Genomic DNA, 19,287 nt, shown 5'->3' with positions numbered 1-19,287 from the left:
AGAAGCCAAGATACCACCACGCCACTCCAGCCTGGGGGACAGAGCAAAACCCCGTCTCAAAAAAAAAAAAAAAAAAAAAAGGAAAAAAAAGATTGAGTCTTTATTTTTGAAAAACTACCAAGTATCTCCAACTCCCCACTTACAAATTAGGGTGGTTTCTACACTTACTTCCTCTCAACATGCACACACTAAAGCAAATTCAAATCAAAGAAAGATTTTTAAAAATCATATGCAAAACCATAGATTTTACCCTGTATCAGTACTCACTCTTAAAAGAGGCCTTGGCTATTATCATAGGGATGTAGGACATGCTTTAATTCTGAGGACAGACACCAGGAGACTAGAAAACAATCAAAGCCTAAAAAAATAGTAGTGTCAAAGACTGTCAGAGTGACCTTGAAATCTCTTAGCAATAGATACCAACTTTCCATGTGAGGGTAAAAGTAAGTTATTCAATGTGGCTCAATTAGCCATCTTGGACCTGCTGGGTCACTGGCATGTTATTCAAAATCTATAACATTTCTTTGGGAAACTTTTAGAAGGAAAACATGGGTCTGTAAGTTGATTCATCTCCTATACATCTTTGATTTAAAAATGATGACCTAAACCCAGGTCAAGAAAGCAACTTCATTTCATGGTTTGTTCTTCCCCTTTCCTGCGTTCTGACACTAGCAGTCGCTCTCATTCATTTGAAAGTAAAATGGTACAGCAGTGATCTCCAGGTCTATACTATTAAACTGACTGAACCTCAAAGTTAGATTTACACATTCACTTCATATCTCCCCAAAATTTTAAGCAAACTGGGCATTTTCTTTTAGTTCAGGAATTTAAATGTTACTTTATGAACATAGTACTTTATAATTCATAAAGATGAACAACAAAACTGAAAACTTGCAGGCAGCACCTAAAGCACTCAATCAATGCTAAGATTTCATTACTGTGTAGTATTTTTTTTAACAGGATTTCTATCTGCTCTACAGAGGAATGGGTATAGCTGGCCCCTTAAACCACTCTTGATAGTTCTAAGTGTTACTTACCCAGGAGTTGCCTTGATAATGGTTATTAGGTTTAACTTTAACAGCTTGAAACAATTTACACTTGTCTTGAAGTATACTTAAGGAATTTATTCAGCTGATTTTTAAGTAAAGGAGCTCAGTCAGTCAATATCCTACCATCTTGAAAGCTCCCTTCCAATGTCATTTTCATAGTCTTTACATTTTAACTGTCATTGTTTATTACTGTTTTGGCTATATTCTCTACAATTTCAGCAGCATTTTAAAGAGACAATGTGTCTATGTACAATGAAAAAACAAAATGGCTTGCAACATCAGAAATATAGTTTAACTGTACAATATTAAAGAGAATCCGTGGTAAGTATAACCTCCTTTTTCTGCAACATGAACAACTTACATGTAAGTATCAGCATTATGAATGTGACAATAAAGAAAAAGTCCTTACAGGAGTGAAATACAGCATCCTGAAAAATATTAGTTTCTACCCTACAAGGCAGTCAGAAAATGTTCACATTTTAACAAATCTGTACAAACGACAAGAAATTTGTTTATGGGACTATCTTGCTGATAAGAACTTTCTAGAAATGCAGAATAACCATGAACAAATTATAAATCTAGTATCTATGTGCTCCACAGCCCTAGAACCCAATAAATTGATTTTAAAAACTCAATTATGTCCAACATGGATCACTTTTACGTCTTGATTGTTAATGACTGTATGCTTTTTAATATCTCTCTATGATGTACAGTCAACTTGCACCTTCTAGGTCATTTAATTTTTTAGCAAAGAAGCAACATCATTTAGCAGCAATTAGAGCGCCTTCAAGAAGACTTAAAAAAAATACAATATCCAATTAGAAAAGCCATATTTTAAACATTTGTACAAGAATAAGCTGCTGAAACTTAGTAATTGAAATATGACATCTGTACAACAATTTACAATAGAGCTAGAAGGGAATTTATCATTATCCTGCATAGAACTGGTCTGCATTTGGTTACATACTGTCACCTATTTTGATGAACAAGGCCTGGTAACAAAGAAAAATACCTGTTATCAGTTCTAACACGTTGAAAACACTGGCAATATTATAATTTAGTGAATTCAACTGATTTCAAAACAAGCAGCTCATTTTGTCAAAAGTGTAAAGTATTTAGAAATAATAGCTCTCCCTTTAATATAACCAGTGAAAGAAAACGGACATGTGATCTCGAGGTACAACTTGGTAAACGCCAGAAGAGGCAAATGACAAAGCCTAACTATGTCCAAAGATTCTAACTCTCACATTCTATTACTATAAAACACAACTGTCACTGTCATTCAGTTCTTACTTTGGTTTCAGCAGATTAACTGCCAAATGCTGAAGAATGTATCCAGGCACTATAGTTCGTATGTTAGAAATATGTCTCTTATTTTTCCATGTGTTTTTAAATAATGAAAAACTACCCTTCATATTAGAACTCTCTAGTAACAACCAAATGTATTTAAGTATTATAAACGTTATTTACAGTGTTCCCCCAAATAAACAAAATTTTTTTCTTCTATCTTAACATGGTATTCCTGTTTCTTTGTAACAGGCAGTCATCCTTCACTGCTCAAAATTATAGTCAGAAGTGTGCATTTATTCATTGTCCATGATCCACTCTCATACAAATGACACTATGAGAAACTTCAGTTCACAAACAGTTCTTAACCATGTCTTGTGTAAAAACAAAACAAAACAAAACAAAAACACTCAAATGCTCTCAAACTCAAGTGTGCATCTGGAAGCAATTCAAATACATCATGCCAATCTTGGAGGAAAGTCAGTAAGTAATTATGCTTGAAGAAGGGGGCGTAGGGGATGCTGTCAGCCCAGCCATGTGTAGGTTTCCTGAAGAATTTGATCTTCTCATGTGTGGGAGAAGGTATGGGTCATTTGCCAGCTGGTGCACATCAAATCGATCTTCTTTTCGATATGCCAAACAGCGTCTTATAAAGGCCTCAAAAGAGAAAGAAAAGTCAGCAATTAATGATCTTTTCCCTTCTAAATATCAATCAACTGAATCAACAGAAGGATGGACACATTTAAGACATAAGTAGCTCTCATTTTATTGGAAGTTCAAACCTTAAAAGAAAATTCTGCAGCAATAAAATTCTCACTCCAAATGCAACTCACCGCTTGAAGCCCCTGCAGTGGTTCACTTTACAGTCTAAATTACTACTGCAACCATTTGAACTTATACTGGTAAGTTATTTCTGCTTACGAAATTCTGAAGACTTCTTTTCTAGCATTTTCTTCTGCTAAACAGTCCTCCCACCCTCATCCCATTTTGTTATCACTTCAGTTTAGCAAAGGGTAAGATGCCATTTTCAGCCATATTTTTTCCTGCTGACATAAAGACTTTCTTTAGATGAAGAGACCACTGAAGTGACACTTCCATTAGGGATATTGTTTCCCAGGTTAACCCTATGCATCATCACACTCCTGGAAAAGCTAAATAAATGGAATATAATCACTATTTTTTTTTTCTCAAACCAATTTTACTTAGTTTTTCTTTGAGAATAGCCTCTTACAAAAAAAACCTTTCTTGAAGTGTAACACATTTTTAGAAATGCACACAAATCGTAAGTGCACAGCACAAAGTAAATACATCTATGTAACTGGCAACCAGATCAAGAAAAAGAACCTCTGAATCCCCCTCATGCCCACTTCCAGGCACTGGCTCTGTCCCCAGTTGAATCTAGGTAACCTTTATCTTGACTTCTAACAACACAGTTAAGTTTTGATTGTTTTGAATTTTATATAAATAGAATTATAAATTATGTTCTCCTTTGCCAGACCTCTTTCACTTAATATTAAATTTTGAGGTTCATCCTTTTATGCGGGGGGAGGTGACAACAGATAAAATATTCTCAGGAGGTAACTGGTAATTGTTTCCCTTTCTTATTGCTGACAGTAGAAATTAATATATACCACTAAACAGAAGTATAATCACATTAAAAAGTAACTATTTTGTACTTTCTTTGCTTTGAAATTCATTAGAAGTCTATTTTCTCTAAAATATACCTAGCTATTCTAATTTTACCATAGCTTACTGTTTATCAGAAGTCAATCTGATCCCTTAGAGGTCTTATCTTTTTTATCTTTCACAAAATGTCAGAGATCACTCTGAAAAATGATTCAGAGGGAGAAAAAACATCAAGACTGATAGGTTAGAGTTTGAGGGGTGGAAAGGCTATCAATAGCAAGGTTAAGATTAAGAAGTCTGCAACAAGCAATGTACTTAAAGATGCCCACACCAAGTCAGGGAACGTGCTTGGCAAAGGTATCTTCTGTAGGGATACAGAATATAGAGATATTATATATTACATTAAAATATGATATATATTATATAACTATCTTATTAATAATATATCCCCCCAACCACCTCTTAACCCTTCCTGGATTCCAGATCTCAAAAAGGTGACTGTGGCACCTATAAAGAGCCTAAGAAGAGAACCAGGAATGGCTAAATGAGACTTTGCCTTTGGCAACTCCATTCCTCCTGGCCTTTTTGGTCAGTATTAAAAAAACAGATCTTGGGTCAACTAAATTCATTTAATTTCTGTTCTCGATGAGGCTATAGACAGAAAATAAGACAAGATTTAGATGCTAGCACAGTTAAAATATTTATTAAAGGAGTCATGTTTATCTTACAAAAATAATTCATTTTGCTTTAAAATAAGAATATTTATCTCTTTTTTGTTTGTTTGGTTTTTTGAGACAGGGTCTTGCTCTGTCACCCATGCTGGAGTGCAGTGGTGCAATCTCACCTTACTGCAACCTCTACCTCTTGGTCTCAAGCGATCCTCCCAGCTCAGCATCCTCAGAAGCTGAAACTAAAGGCACAGACCCCTACACCATGCTAATTTTTGTATTTCTTTTTTCTTTTTTTTGAGACGGAGTCTTGCTCAGTCGCCCAGGCTGGAGTGCAGTGGCACAATCTCTGCTCACTGCAAGCTCCGCCTCCCGGGTTCACGCCATTCTCCTGCCTCAGCCTCCCAAGTAGCTGGGACTACAGGCGCCCACCGCCACGCCCGGCTAATTTTTTGCATTTTTAGTAGAGACGGGGTTTCACTGTGTTAGCCAGGATGGTCTCCATCTCCTGACCTCGTGATCCGCCCACCTTGGCCTCCCAGAGTGCTGGGATTACAGGCATGAGCCACCGCGCCCGGACAATTTTTGTATTTTTAGTAGAGATGGGGTTTCACCATGTTGCCCAGGCTGGTCTCGAACTCCTGGGCTCAGGCAATCTGCCTGCCTGGGCCTCCCAAATTGCTGGGATTACAGGTGTGAGCCACCGCGCCTGGCCTATTTGGTTTTTTGAGACAGGGTCTCACTCTGTCCCCCAGGTTGGAGTGCAGCGGTATCATCAAGGCTCACTGCAGCCTTGACCTTCCTGAGCTCAGGTGATCCTCCCACCTCAGACTCCCAAGTAGCTGGGACTGTAGGTGTGTGCCACAATGCCTGGCTAATTTTTGTATTTTTGGCAGAGACCAGGGTTTGCCATGTTGGTCAGGCTGGTCTTGAACCCCAGGGCTCAAGCAACCACCTCTGCCTCCAGAGTGTTGAGATTATAGCATAAGCTACTAAGCCTAGCCCCCCTCCTCCTTTTTTTTTTAAGAGATGGGGTCTCACTATGTTACAGCCCAGGCTGTTCCTGAACTCTCTGCCTCAAGTGATCATCTTGCCTTGTCCTCCCAAAGAGCTGGGATTACAAGTGTAAGCCACCATGCCTGGCCTATATTTATCTTTTTAATTGTCAAAATGTTCTAACCACCATTCAAATAATTTACAAAAAACCAATAAAGATAGACAAAATGGAATGCTGGACAGTTCTAATAAACACAATCAGTGAGATTACACAAAACCCAGCATATTTTCAATTAGGTAGGTTACTACGACCCCAAACATCTCACAGTATGTATCTGCACTATGTAAGAATAAGAGAATATAGAAACTATATAGTGCTTGTTTATGAATTATTCTTATGGCCTGCACTATTCACACAAGAAAAAAATAGGAGCTTCTTGGGTTTGTCTTATGAACTTGACCAGGTTTAGAAAAGAGAAGCCTACAACAGCAAGTCACAGAGAAAAGAGCTTTGTGATGAATGCAACAGAGGAGTAATAAAAACACAAACACAAAAGGCCAACAGGATGAAGGCAGGAAGATACTGAACACCAAAAAAGTTTGGCTATTAATTAGAAATAGCTGTTTCCTGTAATTTTATTATACAGACATATGGATTATACTGGACTGATTAGCTCTCAAGAGCTACTACAGAGCAGCATAGAGGTCAAGGCTGTGGACTTTGGAGTCTGGAGGAGTAGATACTTGTGAGCCGCAGCTCTGCTGCCTACTAGCTGGTATGATCCTGAACAAGGTCCTTTTGCCATGGTATGGCTGTTCTCCTCTTTTATAAAATGGGAATAACAAAAGTACCTACACCTCATAAGGCTGTTACAAGACAATGTATATAAAAGCACTAAAATAAATGGTATTTATTACTTTTTTTTCTTTCTTTCTTTTTTGAGACGGAGTCTCGCTCTGTCACCCAGGCTGGAGTGCAATGGCATGATCTCAGCTCACTGTAACCTCCACCTCCCAGATTCAAGTGATTCTCCTGCCTCAGCCTCCCCAGTAGCTGGGATTACAGGCAAGTGCCACCACGCCCAGCTAATTTTTTGTATTTTTAGTAGAGATGGGGTTTCACCATGTTGGTCAGGCTGGTCTCAAACTCCTGACCGCAGATGATCTGCCTGCCTTGGCTTCTCAAAGTGCTGAGATTACGGGTGTGAGCTACCACGCCCGGCCCTATTATTACTTTTAATATTTCTTATATACTTATAATATCTCAGTATTAACATAAGCAGATAAATAATACATAAAAGGTAATGATGAGCCCAGATCTTGTGATTTTTCCCTAATTTTCAAAGTAGCAGCTGATGAACATAAACAATCAGGGACCATATTTGGCTGCTTAAAAGATAAAAACTGCAGCAACCAGAGGCTGATGCAACTCCTTTTCTGAAAGGAAATCACCAGCTCCTGCTGGACAGATCCCCTGCAGCAGCGAGTCTTGTGACTTTACTTATTTTTGGAAAGTACTTACCTTGTTGTCAGCAAAACTGATGAAAGAAAAGTTACTTCACAAAACTCATTTACAAAAATTTAATACCTTGGCTTCACTGCTTACAACAGGTTTTACAGGGAACTGGACTTCTGTGGCTTTTAATATTGTATTTTCTTGAAGAATGTCTTGTTGAGATTGATTGTGACCAAATGGCTTAAAAAAAAAAATTAAACGTTGAGATATTTTTCTCACAAAATATTTAAACACAGATACCATTACTGTCTAAGCGAATTCCCAAAATCCAAAATCCAAATATTTTGTGTTCTAAAATCTTCCTCAGTTATTTGAAACCAGAGATGAATTCTCATACAAACAAGGTATAACTGATAGCAGGCCAAGAAAGCCTATCTAATCAATCTTCAACATAGATTAAACACTGTAAGAAGAAGAAAATAATGCTGTTGCAATATAAGATAAAAACGTAAAAAGAAATGTAAAACTTTATTCTGAATGTTTAAACAATGAAGTTCAATTAGAGAAGAGATGAAGTAGTAATGAAAATACCTATGACAATTTCCAAAGATCAAATACTTTGTGTATCACAGGCGAATTTAAATGAAGGAGCTCTGGATGTGGAGTGAGGAGATCCCACACAAATCCCTTAACCTCTCTTCCCCTATTGATGAAGGGATGGGGTGGGATGTGGGCTAGATAATATCTATGGTAACCTGTACTTCCAACTTCAATATAAAAATAAGTTGGGAAATAATTAAGACTAACTTTGATGGTATCTCCCTGACAAGCAACAGGGGGAAACAGACCACCCAGGCCAAACTGTGTGTGTGGGTGGGGTGGGGGGTGTAAGAGGAGGTCAAGTGAATGGTGGATAATGAAAAGTATTGACTCCAGTATTCCCAATAGTAGACAAATATTAGCATGTTAACAGATAGTTACTTCTTTTCTTAAAAAAAGGGAAAGAAAGAAAGAAAGCAAAAAGCAGGTCAAGTAAACTGGTGTGACATTAAAATAATTCTGATCCATGGAAATTTTAGGAAGAAACAGAGGAGAAGCCTGGCTTTCTTTAGAAGGATCTAAATTGACTTTGAGTTAGTGAAATTTTGCTTTTAAGAAGGAAAAATTCAACTTAATTTATCAATGTATAGCTGAAGGCTAGCAGAATTGAATTTACCTTTCTACCATAAAGACACTGAAAGAAGATGACTCCAACTGACCATACATCAACCTTGTTGGAAATCTTTGGTGGCTCTTTTCCAACTACAAAACACTCAGGAGGTAAATACCTATAAGTTTTGTGGGAGAGAAAAAAGGAAAGGTTACTATTGACAATCTGTAACTTAAAATCTTCTAAGTGTAAAATCTTAGAACACTAATTCTATCCATACATAAACTCTAGGACTCCTATCAGTGAAAATCATCAACTGAACTTCTGGAGCATTTACATTCTTTTATCATTTAACTCTAGAGCCAACACATACAACATTGTGATAAAGTTCACCTCTATCCTATCTATCTATCTATCTATCTATCTATCTATCTATCTATCTATCTATCTATCTAATCTGCCTGCCTACCTACCTACCTACAGAAACAAAAAGTTAAGAGAGATTACAATGGTCTAATTTGGAGTATCTAATAATAGAAGAAATCTTCTCCCATCCTCTTTAACTACTGTTCAAACTGTAGGCACTTCTCTCCCTAAAATATACACCAGATCATGTGGTTCTTTTGTTTAAACAACCTCAACAGCACTTACTGCCAACAAGACCTTGTATCTCTTGTTTGTAACACAAGACCCATGCTAATCTGGCAACAACATACATTTTCAAAATCTGCACACACTATTTTCCCCTACCCTAACCCACCAAATTGGCTAATCAAAACCAATTCACTTGCATCCTCACTCGGCTCTCCTTTATCCTCTGAGCTCTTGAATATGACAATCACTGCTGCCTTCCCTAATCACTCCAATTACTTAGCATCTTTTCTTCTTCAAGACCCACCCAATCCCCATAAGCCATTTTTGCTTCTCCCCAGGTGGCTCTGCTTTTCTCTGTGTTACTGCAGAATGGTGCAATGCCTCTATTACGGCATTCAACTACAATCACACCAGACTGTGAGCAGCTCCAGGAACTCTTATTCACTGCACAGTTTCAAGCACTAGCAGTGTCTGAAACACAATGGATATTCAAAATTACTATTTTAAAACTATCTAAGTCCTATTTATAAGTTCATAATTTTTTTGATACAGGGTCCCACTCTGTCACTCAGGCTGGAGTACAGTGGTACGCTCGTAGCTCACTGCAGCCTCACACTCCTGGGCTCATGTGATCCTCTCACCTTAGCCTCCGGAATGATGGGACTACAGACGTGCACCAGCACACCCAGCTAATATTTTCTTCTTTGTAGTGATAGTCTTGCACTGTTGACCAAGCTGGTCTTCAACTACTGGCCTTACGTGATCCTAGCCTTGGCCTCGCAAAGTGCTAGGACTACAGGCATGAGCCACCGCACTAAGCCAGTTCATAATTTTTAATAGATGAAGGGTAAAAATCAATTTGTCATCTCCAGTTATAAGTAAAAGATCCATCAGGGATGCAAGCATCTCACAACTCAAAAAATTTAGATAAACTTAAAATTCTCAAAAGGAATAATGCTGCTAAATGGGAATTTACTCTTTTTTTTAAAAAAAATGCAGTTTTGTATTCACTATGCTAAAATCAGTAAGATTTCAGCAGGATGTTGACAAATCTCTTAAAAAACACATGAAACTTCCTTGAAGTAAAACCACCAAAGATAACCGATAACTCACTTGTAATGTAGTAAAAAGCTGGGATTTATTTTATCAATAAAAGTGTATTTTATGCAGGTGTCTATGTGTGTAACTGAAACAGGAATGGCTTGTAAACATTAAGCTATACTCTCTCCAGGCACGAGGTGTATGTATGCAAGGAGAGCAACCACAGAAATTGATGTCAAAGTAACTTGGGAAAAGATGTCCACCAGGATTTAGTGAATTTGAGACCAGAGAGACAAAACTAAATATTTTAAGCTTGTGAGGATGAAAGGTAATTTATAAGAGCAATATTATATGTGTATTCTAAAATACATGAGTATGTACAGTGCTATCCAAATATATCAAATACAGTTGACCCCTGAACAATATAGGGGTTGGAGGCACTGACCTATGCAGTTATGATTTTTATTTATTTTTTTGAGACCGTGTCTCACTGTGTTGCCCAGGCTGGAGTGCAGTGGTGCGATCACAGCTCACTGCAGCCTCGATCTCCCAGGCTCAAGCGATTCTCCCACTTTAGCCTCCCAATTAGCTGGACCACAGGCACACACCACCATGCCCGGCTAATTTTTTAAAAAAATATATACAGACAAGGTCTTGCTATGTTGTCCAGGTTGGTCTTCAACTCCTGGGCTCAAGTGGTCTTCCTGCTGGGATCAGAGGCTCATGTGAGTGAGCCACCGTGCCTGGCCACATGTCTAACTTTCGACTCTCCCTAAAAAGTTAAAAAGTTAACTACTAGGCTGGGCGTGGTGGCTCACACCTGTAATCTCAGCAATTTGGGAGGCCGAGGCAGGTGGATCACGAGGTCAGCAGTTCAAGACTAGCCTGGCCAACATGATGAAACCCTGTCTCTACAAAACATACAAAAAAATTAGCCAGGCATGGTGGCGGGTGCCTGTAATCCCAGCTACTCGGGAGGCTGAGGCAGGAGAATTGCTTGAACCTGGAAGGCAGAGGTTGCAGTGAGCTGAGACCGTGCCACTGCACTCCAGCCTGGGTGACAGAGCAAGATTCTGTCAAAAAAAAAATTAACTACTAATAGCCCACTGTTGACTGGAAGTTGACTTACTGATAACATGAACAGTTAACACATATTTTCTATGCTGTAAGTATTATATACTAAATTCTTATAATAAGCTAGAGGAAAAAAATTGCTATTAAGAAAAATCATAAGAGAAAATCACTACTCATTAAGTGAAAGTAGATTATGACATAAGTTTTCATCCTTGTCATCTTTAGGTTGAGTAGACTGAGGAGGGGTTAGTTTTGCTGTCTCAGGGGTAGCAGAGGGGGAAGAGACGAAAGGGGAGACAGACACACTTAGTGCAACTTTAAAGACATACATCATAATTTGTTTTGCTTTTTCATATAATATCAATCCTTCTTCCACCATTTGCTTTAGTTTCAGTGCCTATATTATAGAAGGGTCTATGTCATAAAAGTCAAAAGCAATGTCTTGACTAATAGAAACCCTTCTGCTAGGCTGTCTAATGTCAACTTGTTTTCTGGCAGTGTCTCTTCTACTACTTCTTTCTCATCATCTGGTACCAGTTTGGAAGCACTCATCTCCATCAAGTCACCTTAATTCCTCTGGAGGGGTGTCCATTAGCTCTTGAGTTTCTCTAAGATCCATATCTTGAAACCCTTCACCCCACCTTCTTTGCCATATCCACAGTCTCTTTCATAATTTCCTTGATTGCCTCTGTCATAAATCCTGTGAAGTCACACGCAACATCTGGACGTGGTTTTCTCTTGCAGGAATGTACTCTTTCAGGCTTGATGGCTTTCATGGCTTTTTCTAAAACAATGATGACATCTTCAGTGGTGTAATCCTTGCAGACTTTCATGATGTTCTCTCTACTGCGGTCCTCTTTAACAGCACTGACAATCCTTTCCATAGAGTATCATGTGTAATGAGCCTTAAAGGTCCTTAAGACCACTTGATCTAGAGTCTGAATTAGAGATATTGTTTTGTTTGCAGACAAGTAGATGGCTTCAATATCTTCAGTGTTAAACTCATGGGCTACTAGGTGGCCAGGGGCATTGTCCAGTATCAAAAAACTTTAAAAGGTGGTCCCTTATTGGCAAGGTACTTTCTGACGTCAGGGACAAAGCACTGATGGAACCCATCCAGAAAAAAGGGTTCTCACTGTCCAGGCCTCCTTGTTGTATAGGCAAAAGGCTGGCAGCTGGTATTTATCTTTTCTGTTTGAGGCTCCAGAGTTAGCAGCTTTATAGATAAGGGTAGTCCTGATCATAAACCCAACTGCATTTGCATAAAACAGCAGAGTTAGCCTGTCCCTTCCTGCATCAAATCCTGGTACTCACTTCTCTTCCTTACAAATATAAATGTCCTCTGTGACATTTTTATTTTCTAGAATAGGGCACTTCTGTCTGCATTAAATTATCTGTTCAGGAAGCTATCATTTCTCCTCAATTATTTTTTCTTTTTCATTCATTCACTCATGAATGAGACCGAGTCTTGCTCTGTTGCCCAGGCTGGAGTGCAGTGGCGTGATCTCACTCACTACAACCTCTGCCTCCTGGGTTCAAGCAATTCTCCTGCCTCAGCCTCCCTAGTAGCTGAGACTACAGGCACACGCCACCACGCCCACCTAATTTTTGTATTTTTAGTAGAGATGAGGTTTCACCATTGGCCAGGATGGTCTCGATCTCTTGACCTCGTGATCCACCTGCCTCGGCCTCACAAAGTGCTGGGATTACAGGCGTGAGCCACTGCGCCCAGCCTCAATTGTTTTCTTAATAGCATGTGGGAATTCTTGGGTGGCGGGAGCTGTGTCTCCTGTTATCTTGACATTTTTAAAGTCAAACCTCTTTCTAAAATTATTAAACCATCCTTTACTGACATGAAATTCTCCAGCTTTAGATCCTTCACCTTCCTTTTGCTTTAAAATTGTCATATAATCTCTTTGCTTTTTCTAAAATCACATTACAGTCTATGGGTATCATGCATCCAAAAAGCTGCATTTTCTTTGTCCTTTTCTTTTGAGACAGGTTCTCTCTCTGTTACCCAGGCTGGAGTGCTGTGGTGCAATCTGGGCTTACTGCAATCTCCGCATCCCAGGCTCAAGCAATGATCCTCCTGTCTCAGCCTCCTGTGTAGCTGGGGCTATAGGCATGTGCCACCACATTTCGCTAATTTTTGTATGTTTATGTAGAGATAGGCTTTCGCCATGTTGCTCAGGCTGATCTTCATCTCTCAGGCTCAAGTGATCTGTCTGCCTCAGCCTCCCAAAAGTTCTGGGATTACAGGCATGAGCCACCGTGCATGGCTTGCATTTTCGATTAGAGACAACACGGTATTTTGCAAAAAGTACAAGGTTTCTGTGCCTGTTGACATAGCTGCAGCGACAGCTTTACAAATTTCTTTTTTTTAAACAATGATCTTTTTGTTGAATTCATTTATCTTGGAATGGTGGGCAACTATTCCTCAATCCAAACTATATATACCTCAATCTATGGTACATATCAAGCAATTCAACTTTTCTTGTAATGCCATGATTTTCTCTGCTCCTTAAGAGCACTTCTAGCATTACTGGTGTTATTCAAGGTTGACAATATTGCACTAAACATGATGAAAAACATTTGAGAAGCACGAGAGATTACTTTTTACCGCGATAGGCCTTTTACTGGAGAGATTAATTGCTCACATGAAGGAGATTAGCATCACAGTGTTTTAAACAGATACTCAAAACAGTTGAGCTCCTTACAATAGTAACAAGACATAGCTACAAAATTATTACAGTACACAGTATGTGGTACAGTTAATTTTATGAAATTATGATTTAATACGGCATCTTTACGTTTGTTTACATTTCTCTCAGCTGCAAATAGCACCAGGTAGAGTCTGTGTTTGTATACATGTTTTGATAAATTTTAACTTCTTATAATAGATTTGTGTACATTTTACGGCAGTAAATGATAAAACAGATGAGTGTCTACATTAATTTAATGCCTTCATGACATATCTTTTTCTTAATTTTTTCAGTATTTTTTTCTTTTACTTTCTTTTTTTTTTGAGACAGAGTCTTGCTCTGTCGCCCAGGCAGGAGTGCAGTGGCGTGATCTCAGCTCACTGCAACCTCCGCCTCCTGGGTTTGAGCAATTCTCCTGCCTTGGCCTCCTGAGTAGCTGGGATTCCAGGCATGCGCCACCACGGCCAGCTAACTTTTGTACTTTTAGTATTTTTAGTAGAGACGAGGTTTCACCATGTTGGCCAGGCTGGTCTCAAACTCCTGACCTCAAGTGATCCGCCTGCCTCAGCCTCCCAGAGTGCTGGGATTACAGGCATGAGCCACCACCTCCAGCCAATTTTTTCAATATTTCTATGCTACATGGTTCGTCAGTGAGATTTTTCAAATTGTTGCAAATCTCCAAAAAATTTTCCAATGTATTTATTGAAAAAAAAAGCCACATAAAAGTGGACCCATGCATTTCAAATCCATTTTATTCAAGGTCAGCTGTACAAAGCTAAACAACTAATATGACTGTAGACATAAACCAATTTTTGGACCACAGATTTCCCTGAGAAATATATTCCATGTTCTTATATAACAATGCCATCATTGTATCTCCTTTCAGTACAGCCCCTGAAACATAAGGTCTTTGTCCCTTGACCATCTGTAAAAGGGACATTTCCTTGTCCTTTCCTATACTAGTGAAGCCAGAGTGAGAGAGAAACAAATATTGACAATGTCCGGTAGAGGAAGAATAATTTATTATTTAGAACATGGTTTTCAAGCTATCTTCCATGGAATCTAAGAATCTACCAGGATGCTTTGTTTTTGTTGGTTTTGTTTATTAGAGTAAGATTTTGTTGTTAATAAAAAAAAGAGCCTTATTCCTAAAAAAATCCAAAGACTTTGAGAATATTGACTTTCAGGGGGTTAGCAATTTGAATAGTTTTCTTAAAATATGAATAAAAAATTCATGACATTCTTATCTTAGGAAATGCCACAAGCCAAATTTAAAATTTTAAAGTGGCTTTAAAAGAATACACGAATATGACTAATCCCTGTTCATTAAAAGTACAGACCAGTGGTATCGTGTGTAACTGGTTATGATGTGCTCAGGCTGTGTGAACACTGTTCTGGAAAACCTGAGGTCACATTTATATTTGTAGTCACAATCCTGTTTCAATGAACTTGAACGCAGTTATCTTTCTTCCCATTAAAATGTCACTGTTTATGCTAATTTTCTCTGAGAATTAAGTTTGTTTTGAAATTTTATAGTTTATGTTCTCCACTCTGGTGAATTTAACAAGTTTTAAAATTCACGCTGAAGTAGTTTTGTGAACACGTAGGTATACTGAGGGGATGACAGTCACTTAGATTTGTATCTATGAATCTGTGATTATATCTAAATTTAAATCTATACATATCAAGTCTTTAAAAGGGATTTCTGAAAGTCAAGTCCAAAGAATATGCCAAATTTATCTCCCATTCACAACCAACAAAACATCCATCTTCCACAAAAACCACCAGGCAGCAGGTGCAGTGGCTCATGCCTCTAATCTAAGCACTTTGGGAGAGGCAGATCACTTGATACTAGGAGTTCAAGACCAGCCTGAGCAACAAATTAAGACCTTGTCTCTATAAAAAATTTAGATTAGCTGGGCATAGTGGTGCATACCTGTGGTCTCAGTTACTCAAGAGTAAGTGGGCGGATTGCTTGAGCCTAGGAGTTTGAGGCTGCAGTGAACTAAGACTATACCACTGCACTCCAGGGTGGGTGACAGGGCAAGACCCTGTCTCAAAATAAAACGAAAACCCCTGCAACCATACAACTTCCACAGAGAAGGCTTGATGCTTGCAGTTTTTGCTTGCAATAGTTGAAATATTATATTAACATAAGTACTCATATTTATGATAAACATCACCCTAACATTGTAGAAGAAAACCCATGAATGAATTCTTCCTGTTAGGAGTTTCTGACTGGCAGGTACTGAAGTCACTTGTTAATGCCAAGTCATTCTCTCTCCAGTATGCTGTTATTTGCAGTAAGAACAGATGAGAAGAGGAATGACCACAGAAGTCTCCCTCTCAAATGAGAATTTAATATCAGTACCTTTTACCACAGTAATCTTAATGGCCACATGGAAATAAAAAAAACTAAATTTTATCATAAAAGCACTGGGCACTAATCTAGACATTCTGATGTTTTTAGTAATATACTTACCAGTAAGTGCCTGCCCCCTGAGAAGTTAGATCCATTCCATCTACACCATAGCTATCATCATCCATAATCTTGGACAGACCAAAATCAGTGATTTTGATTTCACCACATGCTGTTCCATCTACCAGTAGGATGTTTCCTAAGAATAAAATATAAAATTATTTTAATGACACATACATGAAAAACATAACTTTAATAACTTTAAATTTTACTAGTATTCTACTGATGTCTTAAAAGCGGAACCAAAAATCATGTTTTCAGATAACTTAATGACTTTTAAAACTATACTCAAGTTTTAAAAAAATTAGACAAATTTCATAATTACCTGGCTTAAGATCATAATGTATAATAGGGGGTTTGATCTCATTGAGATATCTTAGTGCATTTACAATCTGCATTACAATAGACCTAGCTTCTTTCTCTGACATTAACTTGTGTTGCTTCAGATAGAAATCCAAGTCATTGCCTTCACAGTATTCTAACACTGTACAAAACCTACAACAGAGAAGAGAAAAAAAAAATTGACATAAGTATTATCCAAGAATTCAGAATCACAATGGGGAAATGGAGAGTATTTACATCATCAACACAGGATGGGGAAAGACAGAGCAAGCATATCCTTCCTTAAAAATTAAACCTTAATATTCACTTACGTATCTGTATCCAAGGAGAAATAATCATAGAGTTTAACTATTCTGGGGTGATCCAGTTCTTTGTGTATTCTATACTCTCTGCAGGCATGTCTACGGGAAGACAGTGTATTAATTCTCCATGATCATTCAAAAAATATTCAATTAAAAAAAACCATAAAGTATTAGTATTTACTTGTGGTAGTTTTCTTTCTTCTCATCTCTCCAGCTTTTATTAAGCTGATGTATCTTCACAGCAGCATATCTTTGTTCATATAGGTCAAAAGCCTAGGATTTCAAGTCAAACACAATTAAGATGAAAGACCAATTGAATACCTGAAGAGATGTTTTTTATTTTGGTGATAATTTTTGTAATAATATGGAATTAGGACAAACCCTACAATTATGAATTATCTTCTCTGCTAAGACTATATATAGTTCAATGACACTTTTATTATCAGAAGACAGAAATTCTATGGTAATAAATCAGAGAAAACCTTAATGTGAATTTTCACATTAAATTTTATAAATGCCAATATACTGAATAAAAATAAAACAATAAAGCTATTATTGGTTTTTAATATGGATTTATTCCTCTATACTGGTAGTAAGCAGCCAGGAAAACAGACTGTACCACTTTTTTTTAGGTCGGAAAAAACCTTTTAAATCTATCTTTTCCTAGCAATTCCCTACTTCTTTTCACTTTTAGAAAAAATTAAAAGTTCCTAACAGTTATTTTTCCAACTGTTGAAAAAAAATTCTACAGTTATTATAAAACTGTTCAAACATATACAAAAGTAGACTACCATAATGTGCCCTTATGCCCCACCATCCGGTTTCAAAAATTATCAATATTTTGCCATTCTTGTTTCATCTATTCCCTACTACCCTTGCATCCCACCCCTTCAACCAGAGTATTATTAAAACAAATACATTATTTCCCCCAGTAAACACATCAGTAGTTAAATAAAAATAACCACATATCATTATCACACCTAACTACATCAGTAATAATTCCTTAATCTCGTCTAATACCTAACCTGTCCTCAATTTTCCCTGGTTGTCTCAAAAAGAATTTATACTTCATTTGTTCAAATCACCAGCCTACTTCTTAAATTAAAAACACAGAATGATCAGTGTTTTAACAGCTTTATATGATTTATTTTTTTAAAAAAGAATACTATTAAAGAGACATTTAATAATTTTGGTTCTATTGTGATTTATACAGAAAGGTGCCCCTTTCACTTAAAAGTTTACATATTTATTAGAAAGAAGGTTCCCATTCCTTCCCATCAATTTAACCTAAACATAAGCAAGAGGGGATAAATAGTAAAGTGACTACTTTGGTACAAAACTATAAAAGTATGAGATGAGATATAATATAGCATACAGTTGTTAAGAATATTCTCTTTGCAATCAGATTAGCTTATTAGCTGAGTGACTCTGTGCTAATACCCTCTCTGAGCCCCAAAAGTTAGGGTTATTGAGAGGATTAAATGGAGTAAAACATATGAGGTGTTTAGAATAATATACATGGTACAGCCAAGAAACATTAGCTAATTACATATTATTATCAAGGGTTAAGTGTAAAGAAACTAAAAAGAATAAAAATAAAATAAGTTTATGTAAGGGACAAGGCAGAACAAATCTATAAAGAATTAAATTCAAAGGCAATCATAATAAAGGATAATTGAAGAAAAAACTAAGTATATAACCAATAAAAAGTTATTATCAGAGTATACTGATTATAATAAATTATATATAACACATCATCCTCCCAAGATTTCAGGTGAGTAGAAGTATACCTTTCTATAAGATTAATATGGCAATCACTCAGCAACTGACTCAACATCTCCCACCTTGGTATAAAATACAACTCTTTACTTCTTGACTTACAATCTGCTTTTTGTCTGGTTGTTTTCCAACAGAACTGGCAATCATGAAAGGGCTTTAAAGGGCTTAGAGAATGATGTCACTAGTATTTAGGTCAGTATAGAAAGTTCAAGTCACTGGGCCCCAATCTGCACTTTCTAATCGCTATGTAAGCCTCTTCTACAAAAGTCCTACCTATGAGGCTAAAATAGTTATGTAAAATACAACCAGGCAGTGGTAGAGGGCTGTTATGAAGGCTCATGGTAAGTTCATAAGCTCAACAACTTTTAGGCCACGCTAATGCTAACTGCACTTTTAGTGACTTTTAGATCCCAGCTGAACTATCATGATAATCTTTTCTACCTTATGTTAAGCCTACTTCACCCATTAAGTTCTTAAGGATAAACTATTACTAGAATCAGAGAAACAGGAATTGGAAGAGAGCTCAAAGATCACTTTTGATGAATGAGGAAGGTGAGGACCCTGACGTGTAATGCTTATTTAAGTTAACAAAATAACAAAAAATAGTGCATGGTTGAACTGATACCAGAACTGAAGTTCTCTTAATCTAAATCCCATAATTTTTCCAACTCAGAACCAGAAGCGAGAAGGGCATAGTCTTTGACCCATGCAACAGTCAGGATTCCTTTTTTTTTTTTTTTTT

The 19,287-nt window shown here is 37.4% G+C and overlaps 1 protein-coding gene across 1 annotated transcript in view; it reads right to left on the bottom strand.

Moving 5' to 3' along the window:
- Positions 1-812: 812 nt before the first annotated feature.
- TLK1 (tousled like kinase 1) overlaps positions 813-19,287 on the bottom strand; it is a 163,031-nt gene continuing 144,556 nt past the window's right edge. The window contains 7 exon segments of the mRNA XM_017862374.1: positions 813-2,993; positions 7,215-7,322; positions 8,299-8,410; positions 16,126-16,261; positions 16,448-16,617; positions 16,776-16,865; positions 16,948-17,039. Of these exon segments, the coding sequence (XP_017717863.1) occupies positions 2,817-2,993; positions 7,215-7,322; positions 8,299-8,410; positions 16,126-16,261; positions 16,448-16,617; positions 16,776-16,865; positions 16,948-17,039 (885 nt within the window). The 3' untranslated portion in view covers positions 813-2,816.

Source organism: Rhinopithecus bieti, unplaced genomic scaffold (assembly GCF_001698545.2).
Source record: "Rhinopithecus bieti isolate Rb0 unplaced genomic scaffold, ASM169854v2 scaffold_63316, whole genome shotgun sequence".
NCBI classification, from domain to species: domain Eukaryota; kingdom Metazoa; phylum Chordata; class Mammalia; order Primates; family Cercopithecidae; genus Rhinopithecus; species Rhinopithecus bieti.
The sequence above is the reverse complement of the archived record's forward strand: the minus strand, read 5'-3'. Positions and strand labels throughout refer to the sequence as shown.